This window comes from Puma concolor, chromosome B2 (assembly GCF_028749965.1).
Source record: "Puma concolor isolate L17-30 chromosome B2, mPumCon1.1.hap2, whole genome shotgun sequence".
Classification (NCBI taxonomy): domain Eukaryota; kingdom Metazoa; phylum Chordata; class Mammalia; order Carnivora; family Felidae; genus Puma; species Puma concolor.
This window is the reverse complement of record NC_141671.1, coordinates 3,700,896-3,725,710: the sequence shown is the minus strand read 5'-3', so window position 1 is coordinate 3,725,710 and position 24,815 is coordinate 3,700,896. Positions and strand designations below refer to the sequence as shown.

At 45.2% G+C, this 24,815-nt stretch overlaps 1 protein-coding gene across 8 annotated transcripts; it reads right to left on the bottom strand.

Annotated features, from left to right (window-relative positions):
• Nucleotides 1-815: 815 nt before the first annotated feature.
• ZNF322 (zinc finger protein 322) lies at nt 816-24,486 on the bottom strand. Of its 8 annotated transcripts, none has more exons than XM_086706029.1 (5): nt 24,171-24,482; nt 23,434-23,515; nt 23,214-23,302; nt 8,268-8,337; nt 816-5,195 (listed from the first exon to the last, which is right to left on the bottom strand). In XM_086706029.1, exon 5 carries the CDS (start codon nt 5,011-5,013, stop codon nt 3,805-3,807), a length of 1,209 nt encoding a protein of 402 aa, XP_086562155.1. In that variant the 5' UTR covers nt 5,014-5,195; nt 8,268-8,337; nt 23,214-23,302; nt 23,434-23,515; nt 24,171-24,482; the 3' UTR covers nt 816-3,804. The 8 variants fall into 8 exon arrangements, 7 of the variants coding, with proteins under 7 accessions (XP_086562155.1, XP_086562154.1, XP_086562157.1 ...); XM_086706028.1 differs by having other exon boundaries at nt 23,454-23,515; XM_086706031.1 differs by lacking the exon at nt 24,171-24,482 and adding an exon at nt 23,922-24,135.
• Between the last annotated feature and the right edge of the window lie 329 nt (nt 24,487-24,815).

Below are 24,815 nucleotides of genomic sequence, written 5' to 3'. Positions count from 1 at the left end.
CTGCTTCCCCAGGCTCGTCTCAGCACCGCCCACCTGCATGTCGGGCCGGGGACAGAGCAGCAGGAGGGCCGCAGGCCTCGTCGGGCACACCTCTCTACCCGCAAGCCAGAAGGAAAACCAGCCGAGGCTGGGCCATTTTCCCTTCCCCTTTTCGTCCGCTGGCTGTCATACCTCCCTCTTCTTTCCTCGCAATGAAAAAGCCACTCAAAACCCCGAAACCTATTCCATTAGGGGAGCAAACAGATACAAACGGAGGCACACGTGACAACGGGGGGAAACTCGGTGCCACCCCAACGACACGGAGAGGTAGGACTGCGCCCCGGGCGGATTCTAAATTCAAACTTCAGATTCAAAATTTGTCTTGATTTTGACGTTGCAGGTGACTCACATAAACCGATGTTTTGCGGTTACTGAGTTTTAGCCCCAAATATGGACCGTTTCAGCGGTGACACCCTCCTGTGTTATTTAGGTAATGCCCGGCAGAGGCTCCAGAAGGATCCGATATCCACAGCAGAGCAGAGACAATACTCCTTCCAGGTTTCCGTTCACTTCTCCGCTCTCGCCTCAAAAACTCCTGGAACTCTAGAGCTGCTCTGATGGCCCTGATCGCCTCTACCAGGCCGAAGGGCCATGTGAATGTCAACTTGAGTCCTTTGTTTTGTGTATTTAATTAAGGTAGAGCTGGCAACGTTCTAAGATACTCACGTGGGCGTTGCAAGGATCTGACCTGTGTCCACTGTGGAAGGATTCCTCCAGATCGGCTTTATTCTAACCCAAGTGTAGGGGAAATGCCTTTTCTTAGCAGAGACAAAAACAGAGTTTTTCAGAATAAAAGTTTATTCAAGAATTAAGGGAAAACAAAAACATTAAAGCATAGGAATACATTGACTGAATACAAGTGTCTCGTTTGGTCTGAAATCTTGAAAGGTACCCCAACTACTTACCTGAGGTAGATTTAGCTTGGCACTGTCTCAAGAGAACCTCCATCCATCCCAGAAGTTACCTTCTAGTTTTGGCTACAGGCTCCCAAGTGGTCCTCTCCAACCTCAGGTTATGCTCTACGAACAACACCAACACTTTTTCCCCACAGTTAAAAGCCCTCACCCTCGGACCTGTCTCATACCCCTAATGTTCTCCTTTTGAGGGATGGTCCATCCTTAACTTACTTAAAGACGAGAGACAATTACCGGTAAGATTAGTTGAAAGAAGGGGCGAGCCACTGCCCTGGCGACGATACAAACTCTGTCCCCTTCTCCAAGTTCTCATGACTAACAAGTAGCCATACGGACTAACTGTCATCACCACCAGGCCATACGCCCAATACTATTTTAAGTATTACAACTGTCAAACATATACTGGTGACGGGCATGATTTGCACCGAAGAGAAACAAATACATCTTGCGTGTTTTGTCACACTGGGCCACTTTTCATGGTGTAAGAGCTGTGTATGAAAATTACTAAAACACATCAGATCGAATAAACTTCCAGCAATTGTTTTCAAACACAAAAAAACAAAAAAGCAAAAACGAAAACACAAACAAAAAATCCCCTAGAATCAGATTCCTTATTATCACTATATGCTCTATCCACTGACCCTAAGATTATCAGGATCATCAACCAGTCATTAGGATCAAAGCTTAGAGCCACACACAAGGTAGCCACTGGCCACCCATGAGTCCGAATGCCAACACTCTCTGGAGTTCGGGGATTTGTTAGAATAAACCAGAGAACCCAGACCAGCAACAACATACTGACTCACCAGTCTATAGTCCCAAATACTGGAGGAATCTTAAGGATTTCTATTAAATGTCTTTTAATCTGAGAGAAGGAAAAAACCCCTCAGAATTGTCCGTTAATAACCCCTGGATTAATTATAGTATTTCTAGAGAATGTTAAAGATAATCGTAATTATCCTGGTAAATTGCAGATACGTGCTCATCCTTAAACCTCTGATGAATCTGCCCACTACTTTTCCCTTGTAGCATTTAGAATCCTACGTTCCAAGCCGAACAGATACCTTGTGTTGTGGTGACTGCAATCCTTTCCCTGGGAATAAAAAGTATTTTCTTTTCTTGGCAGAACCGAAATAAACGAAAAGCGTATCATTATGGGGCTTGATCTGCTATCAACAGCAGGGTAACAGAGTGGAAAGAACACCAGCTTTGGAGTCGGGATAATCAGAATCAAGAAGTTTAGCTCCTCCATTAATAATGCATCATTATGTGTTCTTTTCTGTGCCTGCTCAGGCTTAAACCTTTCTTTTGGTTTCCCTTAATCAGCCTGCGAGGATCTGAAGAGTGGGTCTCATCACTGAAAGAGACGTGACAAGGTCCCAACAACGTGCACGCTAGCAACGTCATGACGGTTCTGCTGAAATTTGCACTTCTGAGTTGGAAAGAAATCAATCTCTAAAGCGGAGATTTCGAAAACCAGCGATCATCTCAAAGGTATTTCAGGGAAAGGAAACTTTTGAGGGGATGCCTTAACTCACACTAAAATACACAAGCTGACTATTCTGCCTCTTTATGAGGTTGGCCCTCCGAAGGAAGAACCTGGGGGGACAGTTTCGATCTAGGGTCACTACTCCCTGGCCGTTCAGTTCTTTTCACTACTAGCAAATGGTTCCCAGGCTACTATCGACACGCTAGTCCCCATTCTGGTCAAGAATAAAAAAGGGACAGAGGCAAAGTCAATACAATCCTTTCCCCCAACAGTTAACACATGTCACACCTTCTATCACAAGGTTACGGTCCTTTCCTTTATTGGATTTCCAAATTGTAAAAAGCGAAAGTAATCATTAAGTGGTTCAGATAAAAGAAAAGCATCTTTACCTGAGTTACCCATGAGGCCTACCACGATCTGCCCTCACTCCTCCCAGAACGAGCTCCTGGGGATCTAAAAACTGTTTACATACTGACTCCATTAAAAGTCATCTCTACCATATGGGTCAACTAACTATGAGAACAGTTCTCTTCATACCTATTATATGTACACAGTCCACACAATTCGATCTCTCACTGGCAAAAAGTTCTCTGCAGAGTACGTTCTTTGGGACCAGATAAGGTAGGAGAGTTTCTGACAAGGCTTTTTTCAGACTCCAGGGGCTTTTTCACTTGTGTGAGTGCCCCAGGATACCACAAGAGCGGATCACTGACAGAAGTTTTTCTCATTCAGAGACTCTGTAAGGTCCTTCCTCAGATTGGGTTTCTTTGGTGCAAACCCAAGGAGGCTCTCCCAATGAATGGATTTGCCACATTCAAGACAAATAGACACACTTTCACCAGTATGGCTTCTCTGAAGAGTAAAAAAAGTCACAGTTCTGTTAGAAGCTTTTTACACACTTGCTGGGGCTTCTCCCCACTGTGGGCTTTCTGACATCCGATGCGATGTGTGTACTGTCTGAAGCTCTGTTGACACGGAGGGCATTTAGAAAGTCCTCTGGTGTGAATTCTCGTGGGATGGGGGTGGGGGGTGGGCACCGCTAGAAAGTTCTCTCACACTCACTGCATTTGCAAGGTCTCCCACCTGTACGAATCCCCTCGTGGGTGATCAGCTATGAGCTTGGGCTACGGGTTTTCCAAAACTCAGGGCATTTGTAAGGTTTCTCACTCGAGTGACTGATAAAAGTGTCCTGCTAGGGTAGCTCTCTGGGCAAACCATTTCTCAACTTCCCACAGTTGCATTCTCTGGTCCCCACGGAAGTCTGAGCCCCGAGGAAAGTCTGAGGTTCGCCTAGAGTCCTTTATCTTAGGAGTTCTCGGACACGTACATACACCTTCTATGGGATTATAACTCCTTGTCTGATCAAGACATCTGTGAGGCTTCAGATGCATGGGGAGGGCTGAGCTCAAGACCCTTGTCACCCATATTACAGATATACGGTTTTTCACCGATGTGGATTGTCTGATGTTGCAGAAGGGCTGGGCTCTGGTGGAAGCTTTTATCGCACACGCTGTACTTATAACGCAGCTCTTCGGTCTGAGTTCGCATTTTCTGTTGGGCCACGAAGTCCATGCCTAGGAGGAAGCCACCCTCACATGTAGACCACTGGGGTGGTTTCTCGTCCATGTGAATTCTCTGATGCACAATAAGGTCTGAGCCACAGCTGAAGCTTTTCTCATATTCGAGGCATTTGAAAGTGTGAGTGTGAGTTGCCTGATGCCTGATCAGGTTAGCGCTCCGCGTAAAGCTTCTCATGCACTCCAAGCACTTATACGGCTTCTCGCCCGTATGGACTCTCTGATGTACAATAAGGTCTGATTTCTGGCCAAAGCACTTCTCACAGGCACCACACTTATAGGGCTTCTCCCCAGTGTGAACTCTTTTATGAACAATGAAGGCTGAACGGTGTCGGTAACTTTTCTCACACTTGTTGCATTTATAGGGCCTTTCGCCAGTATGAGTTCTCTGGTGGCTGATGAGGTCTGACTTCCCACTAAAAGCCTTTTCACACTCCAGACACTTAAACGGCTTCTCACCCGTGTGAGTTCTTCGGTGCCTTATGAGGTTCGTGCTTCGACTGAAGCATTTATCACACTCGCTACACAGATACGGCTTCTCGCCTGTATGGCTTCGCTGGTGGACAAGCAGGTCGGAGCTCTGGCCGAAATTCTTGCCACAGATGTCACAGGTATAGAATTTTTTACCTGCGTGTGTCCTCTGGTGTCCCGAAAGGGCTAAGTGATGCCAGAAGCTCTTCTCGCATTTGCTGCATTTATAAGGTTTCTCGTAATTGTGGACCCTCTGGTGTGAAAGCAGCTCTGAGCTTTGGACGAAGGTTTTCTCACACATATCACATCTGTAAGGTTTCTCCCCAGTGTGGGATCTCTCACACATAATAAGAGCTAAGCGTTCACACAAGTTTTGCTCACGTTCAAGGCACTGGTATAGCTGATCATCTATTTGCGTAATCTCATGCACATGAATAAAAATCTTTTTACCCTTCTGAGGGCATACATGATATATTTTCCTTTTCTGAGTTCTCTGATTATATCTCTCTTCCGAAGCGCACATTTTCTATGGCTCTCTCCTAGGGAGTCTTCCACTGGTCTTCTTGACCCATCATTTTCTTCATAGCTGTTTTCTTGGTAAGAACTTGAAAGATACATCTGTTCTAGGCCTTTCAGTCATGAGCAGTTCGTCACTACAAGTTTCCAGCATCCTATACACTAATTCCTTACTTGGTATTTTCAACCCTGTGAGACAAAGAAGAAACATTACCTATATTCCTGTCACTAAGAAAAGAATGTTCAAAGTTAAAAATCACTGCAAAAAAGACAGAAATTCTCCATCAGAGTCCATAAGTGCTCTAGTTTTCACAAGGGTTGAAATCAGTTAGTTTTCCTCTTTTCTTTTTTTAAAGAAAAAAAAAATTTTTTTTAATGTTTTTATTTATTTTTGGGACAGAGAGACAGAGCTCGAGCAGGGGAGGGGCAGAGAGAGAGGGAGACACAGGATCAGAAGTGGGCTCCAGGCTCCGAGCTGTCAGCACAGAGCCCGACGCAGGGCTCGAACTCACGGACTGTGAGATCATGACCTGAGCCGAAGGTGGACGCTCAACCGACTGAGCCACCCAGGTGCCCCGGTTAGTTTTCCTCTTTCCTAATACGAAACCGGTCAGTGGCACATCGGAGGAAAAGACCAGTCAGGATTATTTCTGTTACGAACCTGGGTGATCTCAAAACCAGGGTTCTTCCCCTTCCCCTCGCTTCAACCGAATAATCAAGAGGCCGAACAGCTCCTCGTAGCGCATAATAGGTGCTCAAAGCTAGAACAGAAGTTATTTTGCATCCACAGACACCTAAAGTAACCTACGAAAACGCTGATGCAAAGGTTACTTGGTGTACGTACACTCTTCTGGGGACAGAGTCCATGGTTCCTCAGCTGTGACGCGTAGGACCGGGCACCCGCACACTCAGGTGACATGAAAACAGCAGGAGGGTTGAGTATAGCACGCTAGTAAGCGGAACGGACCAGAACCCAAAACACAACAGCTCCAGAAGCGGCAGCAGCAGTGGCCACCTGAATTCAGACAAAACAAGGAGTCAAAAGGATCGAGAAGGTGGAGGGCTTTCTGCGTCATCAGTCTGCTAATCAGTTTTCCAATTTCCCTGCAACAATTCGGTAAGCTCTCCATGTGCAGGGCACGGAGACGGCTGTTGTGATAGAAGAAAAAAAAAAAAAGTTATTCATAAACATAAGAAGAAATACCACGGCTTCAAATGTCAGCTCAAAAAAGTTCTAATGTTTAGGTTTCGGGGATGAGAGAAAACGGAATGGGGTTGGGAGTAGTGAGTGCGGTTTCTCGAGTGCAGACACGGGTCCACAAGAAATGTAATGCTGAAACCACGGCAGAAGGACAGGATGAGAGAGAAACACGACGCACGGCTACCAGAGCAGTGAAGTCAACGGCTCGGAGCAGGGCAAGGAGGTGAGCTGGAACGAGAGACAGCACGCTTATGCTAAATACGGTTAAGTATACACCTCCGATTTCAAAAACTCTATCACGTCACTGTGATCGTCAAAGCCGTTCCAGACGTGACATTTTTGGGGGTCCAAACTACAAGTTCCAGATGACTCTCGCGGTGGCGTTAAGAATTCCTTACACTCCCAGATCGTTTGATGATGGGTACCCTAGGGAACAAGGTCACCAACCTGATCCATCAAATGGACCTCTGCCACCCAGTAACATATCTTCAAAGTGAGCCCATTTCTGTCCTCACGAGAGAATGAATACTCCTATTATTTACCGGCGCGCCGAGCGCCAGAGGTCACCTCGTTGACTCCTGCGCGCGTGTCTCGGAGCGCTAAGCGGGTGTCTGCAGCGGGACACTTACCGCGGTCACTGAGGGACCGGGGGCCTCTTCGGAAAGAGTGATCCAGAAACTACCAACAACAACAACACACAGCGCACGAAGCACCAAGTAGCCTGGGGCTGCCATCGTCGACCCCCAAAGCCTGAAGTGTCACAAAGGACGCTTCTTATTCACCAGGGTTTGCAACGAAATGCCTCGTGTCTGCTCCTGCCTTACTGACCGGCAAAGACAAGTTCGGCACAGGCGGGGCGGTGGCGCACAGACCCGGCCTCCTCCGCCCCCGGCCACCCGATCTCCGTTCCTGTTCTTTCAGGTCCTCGGCCAAAGCCTTGGAGCCCTCCTGTGACCTTCTCCCTCACACCCCACAACGGAGCCATCAGCAGACTCGCTGGCTCCATTCTCAGAACGAGAACCCAACTGCCTCTCTCGCCGGCCGCGAGCCAAGGAGACGTCTCGGAAGAAACCAAGCCCGACGCTTTGATCTTGGACCGTCAGCCTCCAGAACCGGGAGAAAATAAATTTGCTCTTTACACCACTCAGTCTGTGGCACTTTGTCACGGCAGCCCCAGAACTCAGGCCACCCTCCCGTCACCACCTCCTACACTCAGACTCTCCACTCTGCGGCCAGCGGAACTCGTGTTAAAACAACAGAATGTGGGGGCGCCTGGGGGGCTTGGTCGGTTAAGCCTCTGACTCTTGGTTTCTGCTCAGGTCATGACTCGGGGTCCTGATCCCAGCGTCTTGAGATCGAGCCCGGTGGAGCCTGCTTGGGACTCTCTCTCCATCTGCCCCTCTCCTCTCACACTCTGTCTAAAAAGATACAAACAAAGAAAAAGCCCAGACAACAGGGCAAGTCCTCTGTGCCCCTGACGAACAGCCTGCGGCTCTGCTGACCCCACGGCCTCCCCCACCTGCTCTCTCACCAGCCTAACCCCATCGCACGTCCCCACCTGGCCACATGGCCTCCGGGCTGTCCTCACCCACGCTCCCCAGGGCCTCTGCCCCTCCCGGTCTGGTCCCTAGCTCTCTTCCTCCAGGGGTGTGCCCAGCGCCCTCTCAATTCCTCTGTTTCTTCAAACGTCTCTTTCCCAGGAGGCCTCTCCCGACCCCCGCGTTTAAAACAGGGAGCTGCCCGCATGCTCCCGGCTTCCCAACCCCTTTTTTGCTTTCCTCCACCGCGTATGCCATCTTCTGATACGTGATGTACTCGGGTCGTTGAGGCCTCTGGCTGAAGCACGACAAGATGTCTGGGTGTCGTGTGTGCGCTTTCTCCCGTGCACACGGCAGGTGCTTACCAGGCACCTCCGGTGCTTGCACCACCCCCCCCCCCCCCCCCCCCCCCGTAACTGTTGTGTCCTCGCGGGAAGGAGGAAGGGGGCCGAGTGTCGCTGTGCCCGGGCTCAGTCCCGGAGACAGGACGCACGTTGCTGAGGCCTAGACACGGCGGCTTACCTGGGAGCTAGCTGGGAGAGCGCCTGGCTTCCTGGCCCCGCGAATCCGGTCTCTCTCGGCAGCCGGCCTTCTGTAAGACATGAGGGTATGACAGGGACGGTCACAAGCGAGTGGACTTGGCCCTAGAGCGTTTCACCCAACGACTCCGAAAATGGGTAAAGTTTCCTTAAGAAAACTTAAGGGTGTTCTCCCACAAGCCCTTACATTGAGTCCTGAGAGATGAATCGTCCTAACCCATCCCGTGTGGCTCTCCAGAAAGGGGACAAGAATCTGAAAACCATCTGCATAATCTACGTCCTCCTCGGGGTTCTGACACGGAGGGGAAGGGCCCCCAAGGCCAAATCTCAGGAGAGACACACGCAAAGGTGACACCCTGGCCGCAGGAACGCAGGCCGCCCCATCCGCAGCCATGGGGACAACCTGCACAGCAACAAGGCCCAACTTTACTCGGTGCTGCAGGCAGGCCTCAGGCTCTGGGGCATCGAGAGTCTACACCGGCCCCAGCCGCCTTCTGTTTCAGCCGCACGCAACTCAGGAGGCGGCCGATGACCGGCACTTGACGGGCACGAGAGTTAGAGTGTCCAGGCCGGTCCCCGACTCCTTCCCTCAGCAGCCTGGACCTGCCTGTTCCGGGCCACTGAGGCTTCAGGTCCCTCGAGGGTCCTGCTGCCACCAGGGATCAGAAGCCAGAGCGGAAGTGCTCAGACCCAGACAACACACGGGCCGGGCAGAGGCTCCGCGTGACACTCGTCCAGAGCTTCCACCACGCAGACGACCTATTTCCTGGCTCTGGCTCCAGGTAAGACGGGGTAAACACAGGCCATCCTCGGCCCCCCTCGGAATCTTCGTGAAACCTGGCCAGGAAGCACAGGCCAGCTACCCGAGGACTCTGGAAAGGAAACGGCACGCAGGTCAGGAAAGACAGGAACTTCAAGCACAACCCAATTTCTGCCGACGTTCATGTTGTTGTTGTTGCTGTTGTTCCCTTTAGCAGCCCCCGGCCTGAACTCCACACGGGCCAAAACGAGAGGTCAGGGAAGCCGTAGGTCGTAGTTCAACTAGATTTTTCAGAAAAACCTACGCGCTTCCATGACAAGGGCTTCATGCTAACTTCGGTCGAGGGGCAGAAAACGGATTAAAGATGGAAAAAGAACAGAATACTTCTGGAAGAACTACACAGAACACGGGAAGAAAAGAGAGTTGGAGAGGGGGTATCGGTGCTGCAGACACCCACACGCACACCCACACCGCCCCGGCATGCCTCTAGCTCTGTAAGGACAAGAACAAATGCACCGAACAAACGCACCCCTTCCCCAAATGCCTCGGGTGAGCTCTCAGCGGCAAGCCACCGAGTGGAGCAGGGCCAGGGCAGCAGGGCGAAGGGAGCAGGGCCGGCTGAAGACGCAGGCTTCGGGCCGGCCGGGGTGCTGGAAGCAGTCTACGACGGACACAACTGACTCCAAGTAGAAACTGTTTTCTTCAAGCTCTGATCAGAGCAGGACAGAAGGAAGGGACTCAGCCTGCACACGCTCAGAGGCAGTCCCAGGGTGGCGATCCTTCAGGAAAGTGAAACGGAAAGGACAGGAACCTTCCGGGCTGCACCGCGAAGGAGAAAAGGAGCAGAGAGGAAGGTAAGGTCCTTCAAGATGATGGAAAAAGTTTTTTAGAAAAAAGGAAAATAAAAATACCATCTAGGGGCCCCTGGGTGGCTCAGTCTTAGCTTAAGCATCCTACTGGATTCCGGCTCAGGTCATGATCTCATGGCTTGTGGGACTGAGCCCCGCGTCGGGCTCTGCACGGACAGCTCGGAGCCTGCTTGGGATTCTCTCTCTCCCTCTCTCTGCCCCTCCCCTGCTTGGGAGCATGTACTCGATCTCTCTCAAAATAAACAAACATTAAAGAAAAAACAAAAAAAAGAAAAACAATGCCACAAAACTTTACCACAATGACAAAAGTGGTAAAGTGCTGCTGAATTAGCAGTCTTATTAAATATTTCACATTCTAGTAAAATAGACGTAATTCAACTAAAAACTAGGAAAAGAAACAAAAAACTAATATAACCTCACTGGTTATTGTATTAATGGCAGGTGAGAGTTAAGGGATACTACCAAAACCTGAAAAACCAGATAATTAAAGGCTAAATAAGAAAATGATACCAAGGGGGTGCCCGGGGCGGCTCAGTCAGTTAAGCGTCGCACTCTCGGATTCTGCTCAGGTCATGATCTCATGGTGTGTGAGTTTGAGCCCCACATCAGGCTCTGTCCTATCAGCTTGAGATTCTCTTTCTTCCTCTCTCTCCTTCCTTCCCGCTCTCTCTCTGTGTCAAAAATAAATAAATAAAACTTAAAAAAAAAAAAAAAAAAAACTACGAAAAGAAAAAAGAAAAAGAAAATGGTACCAAGGCATTACAAAGATCTATGTTCCAAGGTAGCCATTATAACAAAAATGAAACATTCTAGATTTTTTTTTAATAAAAAGCAACAAGCAGTTGAAGAAACAAGTATAAATAACACGATCACGCTGAGACCAAACACATCAATCATATCGATAAATGAGGAGTTTTACTCACCCATTAAAATTTTTTAAAAATTTTATTATTTTTATTTAATAAAATATTAAATATTGTAATATTTAAAATAAATACATTTATTATCTTAATAGGAGTAGGAGACACAGAATTTGAAGCAGGCTCCAGGCCCTGAGCTGTCAGTATAGAGCCTGATGCGGGGCTCAAACCCATGAGGTGTGAAATCATGACCTGAGCCGAACTGGACGCTTAACCGACTCACTCACCCATTAAAAAATTTTTACTGTGGGGGCGCCTGGGTGGCGCAGTCGGGTAAGCGTCCGACTTCAGCCAGGTCACGATCTCGCGGTCCGTGAGTTCGAGCCCCGCGTCGGGCTCTGGGCTGATGGCTCAGAGCCTGGAGCCTGTTTCCGATTCTGTGTCTCCCTCTCTCTCTGCCCCTCCCCCGTTCATGCTCTGTCTCTCTCTGTCCCAAAAATAAATAAAAAACGTTGAAAAAAGAAAAAAAAAATTTTACTGTGGCTCAAGAAGAAGCAAGACCCAACTATATGCTAAACACAAGAGACACCTAAAACAAAGATTTGAAAAGGCTGAAAACGCAGGGACAGAAAAAAGGATACGGGGCAAATAGAAACAATAAAAGTAGGGTTTTTTTTTTTTTTTTTTTTAAGGTATCAGGAAGAGAATTCGGCCAAAAAACATGAAACATGATAAAGGGCACCTTTTAATGTTGAAAGCCATATACTATAGCTTGACTTGTAACAGTTACGGTTTTGCACCAAATCACACAGCAGTCAACCTCATCAAGCAAAAACTACACTACATAACAAAAAATAGAGATACACACATTATTAATAAGAAAACTTAACATTCCACGGCCAGTAAATGGACATACAAAGTAGAACAAAAATAAGTTATGATGCAGAAAACTTGATCACATTAGTAAGTAAATCTTAGGAATAGCTAAGGATAGTTATCTCCCAATAACAGGAAATAAACTTTCTTCTCAAGCACACATGAATCAGTCACAGAATTCTGTCATATAGTAGGTCACAAAGAGAGCATCAGTAAATTCCATAAAGTGACATCAAACTAAAAATTTACTGAAACATCAAATTAAAAAAGCCCCTCTGAAATGGGGAAAAATAAACTAATAAAACAACTCTTCAGCAAATGGGGAGACAAAAAAAAATTTCTAAGTATTGACAATTAACAATATTACAGATTATAATCTATGGAATAAATGTAAAGCAGTGACCAAGGAATATTCATAGTTTTAAATATTTTTACATCGATAAGAAGAATTACATGAACAAACTAAAATTCTCACCTCAAAAAGCTAAAAAAAAAAAAGGTAAATCAAAAGAAATTAAGGAAGAAAATAAAATTAAAGACGGAAATCAGGAAACTGAAGAGAAAAACAACCTAATTATAAATCAAAATCCTACTTTGGAAAAAATGTAAAGAACTGATAAACTACTAGCTAACTTAATGAGGAAAAAAGGGAGAAAGTACACGCTTACAAAGGAAGGAATAAATAATAGCTAAAACAAACCCCGCCCCCACATACACATACCGGATCACTTTGCAGACTTCTGCACAAATAAATGTGATCGTCTATGAAACAGACTGTTTCCTCGCGAAATACAATTTACCAAAATCACCCCCTTCAGAGACAGAAAGTTTTAGAACACTAATATGCACAGAATAAACAAAGTTGTTGAGGAATTACCCCACAAAAAACCACTAGACCTAGATCATTAAAAAATTTTTTTTTTTACTCACGAACTGTGAGATCATGACCTGAGCCAAAGTTGGACACTCAACCGACTGAACCACCCAGGCACTCCTGCACCTAGATGATTTCAGAAGAGTATTCTAACAAACTTACAAAGACCAAATAAACCTAATGTTTCATAAATATCTTCCAGAGCGCTTAAAAATGAACAAAACTTCTAATTTTTTTGTGAAAATAGTTTAACATTGACAACCTGACAAAGAGTACAAAAATGTTTTGTAGCCCAGTATTAAAGTGAAAAGTACTAACAAAAATGCAACATCACATTAAGGAAAGTAATATATCATGACAAAAGTGGGAGTTATTCAAGGAATGCAACATTTGTTCAATATCAGGAAATCCATTAACATAATACTGCATATTAACAGATCTATGGGGGAAAATCATAATTATCTCCATAGATACTGAAGGAACTCACAACAGAAATCAACATCCATACCTGATGAAAATACTCAAGAAAGTAGGAATTAATGAATACTTCCTTTTATTTTTTATACGAATACTCCTTTTTAAATGATAAAATATACACTCCTTAGTCTTATAGCCAGTACCTAAGTGAGAAAAACTAGTCATTTCCAGTGAGATCAGGAACAAGTCAAGAATGACCACTATCTCCATTGTTAATAAACTCTGAGCTGGAAGTATTAGCCAACACAATTAGAAACAAAAAGTCAATTAGAGGTTTAATAACTGAAAAGAGGTAAAATTATACCTGTTTGGAGATGTATGAGAGTATAACTAGAAAACTCTAGAATCAACATTAAAACTGACTCAAAAGAATTCAGTAAGGCAGTAGGATATAAAACTCACCCACAGAAACAGCCCTTTTCTGTGCACAGACAACCGACTAGAGCATACAATGATAGAGAATATTCCTTGTATGATAACAGAAAATATGAAATATTTAATACAAAAATAAATAATTTTGTAAAATAGAGAAGAGGAAAACTCTCAAACACTACTGAAGGACCTAAAAGTAGACCTGAACAAACGGAAAGGTATCTTTTGTTCTTGGATAGAATGACTCAATATAATGAAGATGTTGGTTCCTCGTAAAAAGATGTGTGAATTAATGCAATTACAACAAAAAATAATATGCTTCTTCATGGAACCAGACCAAATGTGAGCAAACTATGGCCCACGGGTCAATTCTGGCCTGCAGCCTGTTTCCATAAAGTTTTTTTTTTTTTTTTTTTTTTTCAACGTTTTGTTTCCATAAAGTTTTACCGAAACAAGGTAACACTTAACTCATTAACATATTGCCCATGGCTTCTTTCACACAGGCAGAGTTAAATAGGTGAGCAGAGACCATATGGCCCCCAAAACCTAAAGTACATACTTTCTGACACTTCACAGACATATCAGGAATGCCTGAGCTACCGTTATTACTCAAATTCACTTGGGAAAACCAACATGCAAGAATCGCTAGGAAACAATGAAAAGAAAGATTGGGGGGGGTGACTAACTCTATGAGACATTAAAATATAGTATAAAGCTTCTAATGTTAATATTCTGGTACAGGAATACATAAAAAGATAAGTGGAATAGAATAAAAATCCAGAAACAGATATCAACATACATAGAAATTTACTATACAATAAAGGTTATGTCTCAAATTACCAGAGAAAAACTAAACTATTTATTTACTTATTTATTTGTTTATTTAGAGAGCGCATGAGTGGGGGAGAGACAGAGAGGGAGAGAGAGAATCCCAAGCAGGGTCTGCACTCTCAGCACAGAGCCCGATGTAGGGCTTGAGCTCATGAACTGTGAGATCATGACCTGAGCCAAAATCAAGAGTCAGACAATCGACTGAGCCTCCCAGGCGCTGAACTTTTAATAAACGATGTCAGAACATCAGGACAGTCACATGAAAACTGATACAATTTGATCTATACCCACATCACATACCAAAATCAATTCTAAACTGATCAGGGATCTGAATTTAACACGTTGAAACCACACAGGTACTGAAACGTACAGATAACCTCAGTGTACAGATAACCTCAGTGTACAGAAAGGTTTTCAGCCTATGACACAAGATTGGCCATTTGACTAAAATAAAAGCATTTTGCATGTAAAAAGGAAAGAACAAAGTCAAAAGTCAATGACAAACTGAAAGAAAATGTTTGTAACATATATTTGAGACAAACGAGTATTTACATCTATTAGATAAAGGTCTCTTAAAAATTGAGGGGAAAAAAACCACTAAAAACCTGATAGAACAATAGGCAAAAAAAATACACAAAAAAGACAGAAAAATGTTTCTCAAACATATGAAAAGATGTTCAATCTCACTTATATTTACAGAAATTTAAATTAACAGTACATGAAATATCTAGGAATAGACAGGAGCTTTCTAAACTTGATAAAGAATGCAAGAAAACTATAGCTAATATTATACTTAATGGTGAGAAGCTCGAGTCTTTCCAGTTAAGACAAGGAAAAAGGTAAGGATGTCCCTTCTTACTACTCCTTTTCAACGTCATACTGAAAGTCTTAGGTAATACAGTAAGACAAGAAGAAGAAATAAAAATTATACAGAATGGGAAAAAATAAACTATCTTTGCTTCCAGATCACATGACTGTCAGTGTAGAAAATACAAAAGTATCAACAAAAAACCTGGAATTAATTAAGCGATTATAGCAAGCATGCAGGATACAAAGATAATATACAAAAGGCAATCACGTTCTTCCACACCAGCAATGAATCTGAAGTTAAAAACACAACGTCATTAGCACCTATGCAAAATGATATACTTAAGTATTAATCTAACTTATGTATTAATCTAACTTATGTATGCATGAAGAAAACATAAAACTCTGATGAAAGAAATAAAAAAGAACTAAATAAATGAACAGAAATCCCATGTTCATGGATACGCTGACATCTATGCTGTCAGGACGCCAATTCTTCCTAACTTGATCTACAGGTTGAACTCAATTCCAATCAAAATCCCTGCAGGTTATTCTGTTGCTATCAACAAATTGACCCTAAAGTTTATACAGAGAGCAAAAGACCCAGAGAAGTCAACAAACTATTGAAAGAGAACAAAACTGAGGGACTGACACTACTCAACTTCAAGACTTGCTACAATGCTCCAGTAACCCATGTAGTATTGGTAAAAGGACAAAACAAGGTGGAAGAGAGTCTAGAAATGGACTCATATAGATGTAGTCAACTGATCTTTCGACAAAACAGCAAAGGCGATGCAATCCAGAAAGATGTCTTTCAACAAACGTGGCAAGAACAACTGGACGTCCCTGCAAGAATACGAAATAGACAGACTACGCTTTTCACAAAAATGAACTCAAAATAGGCCATGGACTTAAATGTAAAACACAAAACTATAAAACTCCTAGAAGATAACACGGGGGAAATGCAGACAATTTTTTAGATAAAATACCAAAGGAATGACCTATGAAAGAAATAACAATCTGGATTTCATTAAGGTTAAAAACTTCTGGGGGCGCCTGGGTGGCGCAGTCGGTTAAGCGTCCGACTTCAGCCAGGTCACGATCTCGCGGTCTGTGAGTTCGAGCCCCGCGTCGGGCTCTGGGCTGATAGCTCAGAGCCTGGAGCCTGTTTCCGATTCTGTGTCTCCCTCTCTCTCTGCCCCTCCCCCATTCATGCTCTGTCTCTCTCTGTCCCAAAAATAAATAAACGTTGAAAAAAAAAAAAAAAAAAAAAAAAAACTTCTGTTTTGTAAAAGACACAGTCTAAAGCCACAGACTGGGAGAAAATATTTGCAAAAGACATCTGATAAAGGACTGTTATCCAAAATATACAATGCATTTCTATATTCTTAAAACCCAACAAGGAACCACCTGATTGAAAAAAGGGCAAAGGATCTGAACAGACAGCCCCCCAGAGAAGATGTACAGATGACAAATAAGCATATGAAAAGATGCTGCACATCGTACATCACTGGGGAACTGAACATTAAAACAAGATACCACTAAAAATTACAATGACCCAAATCCAGTACACTGACAACACCAGATGCTGACAAGGACGTGGAGCAACAGGAACTCCCGTCCATCGCTGGTGGGAACGCAAAATGGTACAGCCACTCTGGAAGGCAGTTTGGTGGTTTTTCACAAAACTAAACACACTCTGGGGTGCCTGGGTGCTCGGTCGGTTAAGCGTCCAACCTCAGCTCAGGTCATGATCTCACAGTTGGTGGGTTCAAGCCCCGCGTTGGGCTCTATGCTGACGGCTCAGAGCCTGGAGCCCCTTCACATTGTGTGTCTCCCTCTCTCTCTGCCCCTCCCCCACTCACAGTGTCTCTCTCAAAAATTAATCAACATTAAAAACACACACACACACAACTAAACACACTCTTACATAATCCAGCAACTGTGCTTCTTGGTATTTACCCAAAGGAGCTGAAAATGTGATGTCCACACAAACACCTACACAAGGATGTTTACAGCAGCTCTGTGCACAACTGCCAAAACTCGGCAGCACCAAAGATGCCCTTCAGTCAACGAAAGGATAACCAAACGGTGCCACATCCAGACAACGGAACATTGCTTAGAGCTGAAATAGGAATGTTCCCCAGGGAAAGCCCTGGGGAAACCTTATACGCATATTGCTAAGTGAAAGAAACCAGCCTGAAAAGGCCACAAACTGTACGATTCCAAGTACATGATATTCTAGAATAAACAAAACTATGGCATTGGTGAAAGAGATCAGTGGTTTCAGGGGTTGGGGAGAAGGATGAGTAAGCGGAGCACAGAGGATTTTCAGGGCAGTGAAACTCTTCTGTGACACCATAAATGGTGACAGACGCCATTATACATTTGTCAAAGCCACGGAATGTACAACACAAAGAACGAACCCTCAAGTAAATCAAGGCCTTTGGGTGATAATGGCATCTCAATGTAGGCTCCTTTGTAACAGATGTAGCACTCTGGTCCCAGAGGTTGACAGCCGGGGAGGCGCGGGGGGCGGGGGGCGGGTAGAGGACGTAAGGCAGCTGCGTGCACTCTCCACTCAATTTTGCTGGGAACCTACGAGTACTCTCAAAAACGTCTATTTCAAAAAATGAAATAATTAAAAAAGGTATGTGAAATATTGTTTCTCACCAATCAGGCCGGCATCCATTGAAAAGTATGACAGCGCATTTTGTTGTCAAAACTGTGGGGCAACAGACACGCTTGTGTTGCTAGAGGGAAGGCCAACTGACACGTCGCTCTGGCCGGGAGTTTGGCAGAGCTCCTAAAACTAGATCTGCATTTGTATCTGACTCAGCGGTCCCATCTCTAGAAATCGGCTCTGAAGATACATCTCCAACAATTTAAACATATACAAGCATGAAGATGCGCACCGTAGCCAAGGTTTGCGGTTTGAAAACATTTAAACCACTTCAATGCCCATGTGAAGCAAAGTGGTTGAACAAACCTCGTATAATGGAGTACTACGCACCTGTAAAGGAAGAAAACCTTCGTGAATTGATACGAAATGATTTTCAGGATATACCATAGATTTCAAAAAACAACAGTCGAGAAACACATGCCACATTTTGTGGGGTGCGTGGGTGGCTCAGTCGTTAAGGCTCTGGCTCTTGGTGTTGGCTCGGGTCACGGTCTCACCATCTGTGGGTCTGAGCCCCGCATGGGGCTCGTGGCTGACAGTACAGAGCCTGCTTGGAGTTCTCTCTCTCCGTCTCTCTGCCCCTCCCCCCACTCTCAAAAAGGAAAAAAGAAAAACATCCACTCCATTTTGTGTAAGATCGCAGTAGAAATAAAAAACTTACACATGTATCTATTCATTTGGCCACAGACAGCTTTGGAAAAGGTGAAAGACACTAACGCGCGTGGCTACTATCCCGTGGGGGGCGAACCCGCAGTAAGAACACAGGAAAACGGAACTGGTGGCAACAGGTGATGGAGGGAGAGTCGCGCTTCTGTGAACCTACGTTGTTTGTAACACGCACGTTTTTACTTTCACAACTGTTACATTCCACAGGCTCAGTAAGTAAACAGGCAAGACGCCTGAGCAAAATGTTACAATGTAATATAAGCGAAACAAATGAGTCAGTGTTTCAAATGAAGAATACCCAGAAGGGGACAAACTCAAATCGTACTTTCACACGATACTAAGAATATAAACCCAAGTTGAAGATAAAAAGAACTATAAACAATTACTGCACTCTAATTAGCAGGGCTATTTCCCCCTGTGGTGGTGAAGATACACTACCTACTGTATACCCTCGGACTGAACAAATAAGTAAATATACTACTGGCAAAATGGCACACAGATTCCTTACCGTCAGAGAAGGGAGTTACAAATATAGAAAAGAGAACTCTAGTGTTTAACTGGAATTAGAAGTATCAGGAGGTCAAATTTTTTTAAACATTTTTTAAGTTTATTTATTTATTTTGAGAGAGGAAGGGAGCACCTGAATGGGAGAGGGGCGGGATGGGGGGGACTGAGGATCCAAAGTAGGCTCTGTGTCGACTGCAGAGAGCTCAGTGTGGGGCTCGAACTCATGAACTGTGGGATCATGGCCTGAGCCGAAGTCAGATGCTCAACCAACTGAGCCACCCAGGCGCCCCAGAGATCAAGTTTTTAAGTATATACAGAACACAGAAATGCATGTATGTGTCAAAGTGCACGTTTATTTTATCTTTCTAATAATGTCTGCTGAAAGGTCACAGAAAGCATGAAATCTTAGTAGTAAGGAGCACACCAAGCACTCAGGTCTTGTTTCTAAACACCATTCTCCCCTGAAAGCGATCAGGGCTCCTGGGAGAAATGTTGATTCTGGGCTTTAGAAAGGACAAGATGAGCCCAGAGCACCTTGTGCCAGAAAATAAGCAAGTGCTCAGAAAGTGGTGACAAGATGGGAAAAGGACCCAGGAGCCAGGCCGAGGGGGCTGCTATTACCCAAATCCGGAACAAACAGAACATCAAAACAAGCAATAAGTTAGTAACACAGTAAGAATCCATGAATCTATACATATCTATATATATATATATATATGTATATATATATATATATATACATATATATATATATATATATAAAGCGAATAGAGAAGGGAGTTTTTCTTATACTAAAAAGCCAACAATTAGATGTAGAAGAAAAGATGTAATTTTAAAAGTCACGCTGTCCAATCAAAAGAAGAATATGAATTATTTCAGGCAAAAATCTAGTGGGTATAAAGTTTGTGAGATCAGGATATTGACACAATCTGAAAATATCTCCTTACTAGATATTTAATAATTACAGGGACAAGGAGAGTAACTTCATAGGACACAAACCTGGAAGCCACCACTTAAACCCAGTGATCAAAGTCACTGTCACCAGTAACATGGTATATAACTTGCCTCCTACTAGAATGTGCAGTACAGAATGCACCCCTGGGCCACCTTGTCAACAACGTATAACCTGAATCTGATCATGAGGAAACATCAGACAAACCCAAAGTGAAGGAAATCCTACTAAATACGTGGCCTGAACTCTTAAAAAAGTCAAGGTCATGAAAGACAAAGTCTGAGGATATGTGTGCCACAAACAAGAAGACATGACAATTAAATGAAATGGGGGGGGGGGTGGTGGATTGATCTTTGTAAGAACCAGGTTTTCCCCTTTTCTTGAAAAGGCCATTAGTGGAACAATGGGTTAAATTTGAATAAGATAATATTATATGAGTTAATATCTTGACTTTGATAGCTGTAATGGTAAGAGAACAGCCTTGTTTTTAAGACAGGAACTATTGAGTATTTAGGACAGGCTCTCTCAGCTGGGGTTCGAGGAAAGAATGAAGCTCCACAGAAAATGATTTGAGTAACTGTTTTTTCAGTTCTCCCAAGAATGGCATGTAGCTAGAAGCATTGTACGTGCATAAGAAAGCAGTTAATTCATGACATACCTTAGGACTTTAGGGCTTAATTCTCTTTAAGACTTTAGGGCTTAGCATGTCGTAAGACTTCAGGGCTTCACTCTCTCATAGTTTGACAAGAATCATTATGGCTATAACCTACTCTCAAAAAGTTCAGGAAAAAAACGCACATGGATGCATATGTAGGTGAACACAGACACACACAGAGTCGTAAAGCAAACACAGTACAACGGTAACATTTAGGGCTGCTGGGCAAAGGGTACAGGACTACTCTGTATGATTTTGCAACTCTTGTGTGAGTCTGAAATTATTTCCAAATTAACAGATATTTTAGTTTGTTTTTTAAAGAACACGGTAGCAGTGAGTTGATATATTGTGCGGACATTGAACGTTCAAGTTCTGGAATCAGGCTTTGGTTCAAATTCCCACTGTGCTCCCCTGTAGACACAGGAACCTGGGCAAGGAAAGTACTTACCTTCCTTCTGCTTCCATTTCCCCTGTGATAAAATATGTAAGGTACCATGGCCTGCCTTAAGGAGCAGCCATGACAACTGAGACGTTGCCACTAAGGACCCAGCTCCATGCCTGAGAATCAAGGGATGCTCGATGAACGACAGGCTCTATCATTTTCTTCATTCCATCTTCACACACAGGAAAACCCGAATATTTACTGAGTGTATCCTCCGTGTCTGTCTCTTGTGCAAAGCCTTGTTCAAAGCCCATTTAAACTTAATTAGCTAAATCATAAACAATAACTCAGGCGCCCCTGAACGTTCTGTCTTTTAAGCTGTGTGGGGCGCCTGTAGCTCCGTCGGTTTAGTGTCCAACTTTGGCTCAGGTTGTGATCTCACGGTTCAAGAGTTCGAGCCCCGCATCGGGCTCTATGCTGACAGCTCAGAGCCTGGAGCCTGCTTCGGATTCTGTGTCTCCCTCTCTCTCTGCCCCTCCCCTGCTCGTTCTCTGTCTCTGTCTCTCTCTCTCAAAAATAAACAAAGATTAAAAAGATAAGATAAAATGTGTATTACTGCAGTATGACTGCTAAGGTCAAAAGGGGAGCAGAGTGGAAACAAAGAATTCTGAGTCTGGTCATAGCCTGGTAAGTGAAATCAGAGTATTCCTGACTAATCAGGCCAGGGAAGCCTATCTGCTCTAAGTAGCCAATAAAGCGGGGGGCACCAAGAAGAAAAAACTTAAAACATCAGGAAATCATTTTCTTATTCGCATCTCAGTCTTTTAGATGTCAGCACCTAGAAGACAAAATACAGTCTAGTTGCCCAGACTTCCTTAGCTCCAAGATGTTTCAACTGTTTCGCGGCACACTCAGAAGAAAGCCTGGTCTTCGCTGTCCTACGTCCTGTGGCACCCCTGCCTACCTTCAGCCTCGCGAGCCGCCTCAAAACTCTGGCACTTGTTCCTTCTGCCTAGAATGCTCTCCCCCCAGGTAGCTTGCTTCCTAATTTGATTCCAGTCTCTGAACATTAATTCCTCAAAAGGAGGCACCCCCTGGACTACTTTATGTCAGATAGCGGGGTCCTCTTATCCTGTTCCATTTCTCTTATAGCACTTCCCACCCAACGATGTGGAATAGATTTTATACCTGTTCATCTGTTTCTCCCTCCTACTAGAATATAACTTCCATTAGGGTTAGGCCTTAGTCTATTGTCCCCTGCAATATCCCCAGGATCTAGGCTACGCCGTTGAATGAAACCTATGACCAAACGGCACGACAAAAAAAAGGGCCGTCATAATTCTCAGAGCCCCCATGGCAATGCAACCGGCTAGGCTAGCAGCCCTGGCTGGTCCTCTTGGCAAACTCAAACATATCCTGCAAGTCTTAGCTTCAGGGTACCCTCTTCCAAGAGGTTTCTCTTATCTCACCCTAGCAAGACACTGGTTCTGTTTTCCATCGGTAGAGTCACAGTGTGCAGAGTAAGCAGGCAGGCAATAAAAGTCCAGGCAGAGAAACTGAGTTTAGAACTTCAAAGCGCAAGGTTAAGGATGCATGGGACAAACAGACAAAGGTGACAGAATATTAATCTAAAAAACAGGTAATGCCAACTGTATCAGGCCTGAGGCTAGGGATTACCTCCTTTCTTTTACTTTTTTAAAGCTTATTTATTTATTTATTTTGAGAGAGATATGAGAGGGGGCAGAAAGAGGGAGAGAGAGAGAATCCCAAGCAGAGCCAGACTCAGGGCTCAAACTCACAGAACTGTGAGATCATGACCTGAGCCAAAATCAAGAGTCGGACGCTCAACTGACTGAGCCCCCCGCTGGCCACCCCCTTCATTTATTTTTAATTGATGGCATGGACTGTCTCATTTAATCTTCCCAAGAACTCTATAAAATAGGTATTAATACCCATATTTGCACCTAACAGATAGAAAACCTGATGCTTAGGGCAGTTAAACAATTACCCAACAACTCACAGCTAGTAAGCAGAAGAGCCACGATTTAAATTTCGATCTTTTAACTACGGAGTCTGCCCAAGCACTGAGCATACTGCCTGTTCTGGGCTGCAAATCAACCAAGAAGCAATTACTACAAGCCTGTTGCGAGTATCCATGTTGGAAAGAAGTAGAAAATACATTCAGGTTAGTGGAATAGGATCCAGTTTTATCACTTTGCTATTTCAGGAGCTAAGAGAGTATCAATCCCTTTTTCATGTTATCTTCTCCCAATCCTAGGCAGGCCCTCAGTCCCACCTCTCCTTCCCCCTCCCAAATCCACATTTATCTAGAAACACGCAACCTGGTATGCCACTTACCGTAACAACAAAGACTCGAGACCGTGTTCCTTCTGGCTTCAAAAGGTCTCTGGTCCGTAAGTATTCACAGCACGCAATTCTGCCCTCTCCTGGAGGAAAAATCAATAACGCAGAAATGTATAGTTTTTTGGTGAAATTTGTATTTTTTCTGGAGCTGGCCATCTAAATATTGCTCCCATTTATTCCCCAGTCTGGTCAGCATCCTTCAACCACATCTTACCTCTTCCCACATTTGCTTACATTTTGTTTCTCCTCCGAGAGGCACCTGCTGCTGGCGGCCATCAGGTCCTTCCCAACCAGCTCTAGACAAAACACCAAGAATCCTTCTGGACAATGACTAACTTTAACTCAAGAGAGCCCCGAGTCCTGTTTCACTTGCTTGTTTAAATTTTTCTTTCTGCTAATTATCTTTTGTTTGCATTACCTCAACTTCTAAGGTCAAGGACCCATTCTTCTAACCACTCTACACGCCAAGACGTAGTTGACAAGTGTATACGGTACCATTTTATATACAATGTAGCTTTCCAAGAACAGTTATAAGGTGGCTGAAAACCAGATGGTTCTGTTCTTCTGAACATTTGAGTGCAATATAACTAATCTCTACCTTTAAGATGCTGGGGGAGGGGGTGGACTTCAAGGTCCTTCGGTTTCCCCCCCGTAGGAAGAGATACAGATCGCTTAGCAAAGTGCCTGGTAATTAATATTTACTATTATCTCCAGGAGCGACCGTACCGAGCTTCTCTTCTTTCAACTTTTCATTGACCGTCTCTCGGTCCGCCGTCGGGCGGCTGGGGGTCACAGACCCCGCTCGGCGGCGAGTAGCAGAGGCTGCTCTTGCCCTGCGGAGGCCGGGGGCCGGCGAGGCGGCGGGGGCTGCTTTCTGGTCCCGCCGCCCCCCTCCCACTCCCCCCGGGGCCCGCGGCCGCGCCCCTCCCAGGCCCCGCGGGCCGCGCTTACCCCGGCAGCCGCCGGCACCGCCCCTCCGCCTGGGACCGCACTTCCGGTTAGTCTCCGGACACTCGGCGCTGGGCTTCCCGGCGGCCGCAGCCTCCGCGGCGGTGGACCTCGGGGCCCACCTTCGGGAAGGGAAGGAAAGCAAACCTGGGGGGCGGACGAGAGCCAGGAGCAGCTCCCTTTGCGCGGCTCGGGAGGGGAGCTGGGGCCAGGCCGCCCACTGACCGCTTTAAGGGCCGACAGGGCCGGCTACGCGAGCCCTTTCAGCCAGGCTGGGAAGCGGCCGGCGCAGCCCCGCCCCCGCGAGTCACATGATCACCCCTGCTTCGGCGGCTGGGGCGTCCCGCCCCCAGCCTCTGGGCCAATGGGGGCTGAGCCCGTGTAGCGGGGCGGGGCCCCGGGGCGCCTGCGCTGCGGGCCTTCGGCGGTTCGGGGCGGAGCTGGCCAGGAAATGGAGAGTTCCTCGGAGGCTTGGGGTCCTGGGCTGAGGGGGGAGGTGGGTGCTCCACGGCCACCTGGTCTAAGAGGAAACGACGTTGTTTAAATGACAGTGTCTGACTTCCGTGCCCTTTCCTCAAGGCAGTTAAAGGAGGACTCGAGCTAGGAGTAGCTTCACGGAGACGAGTGCGGACCCCGCGAAAAACACCC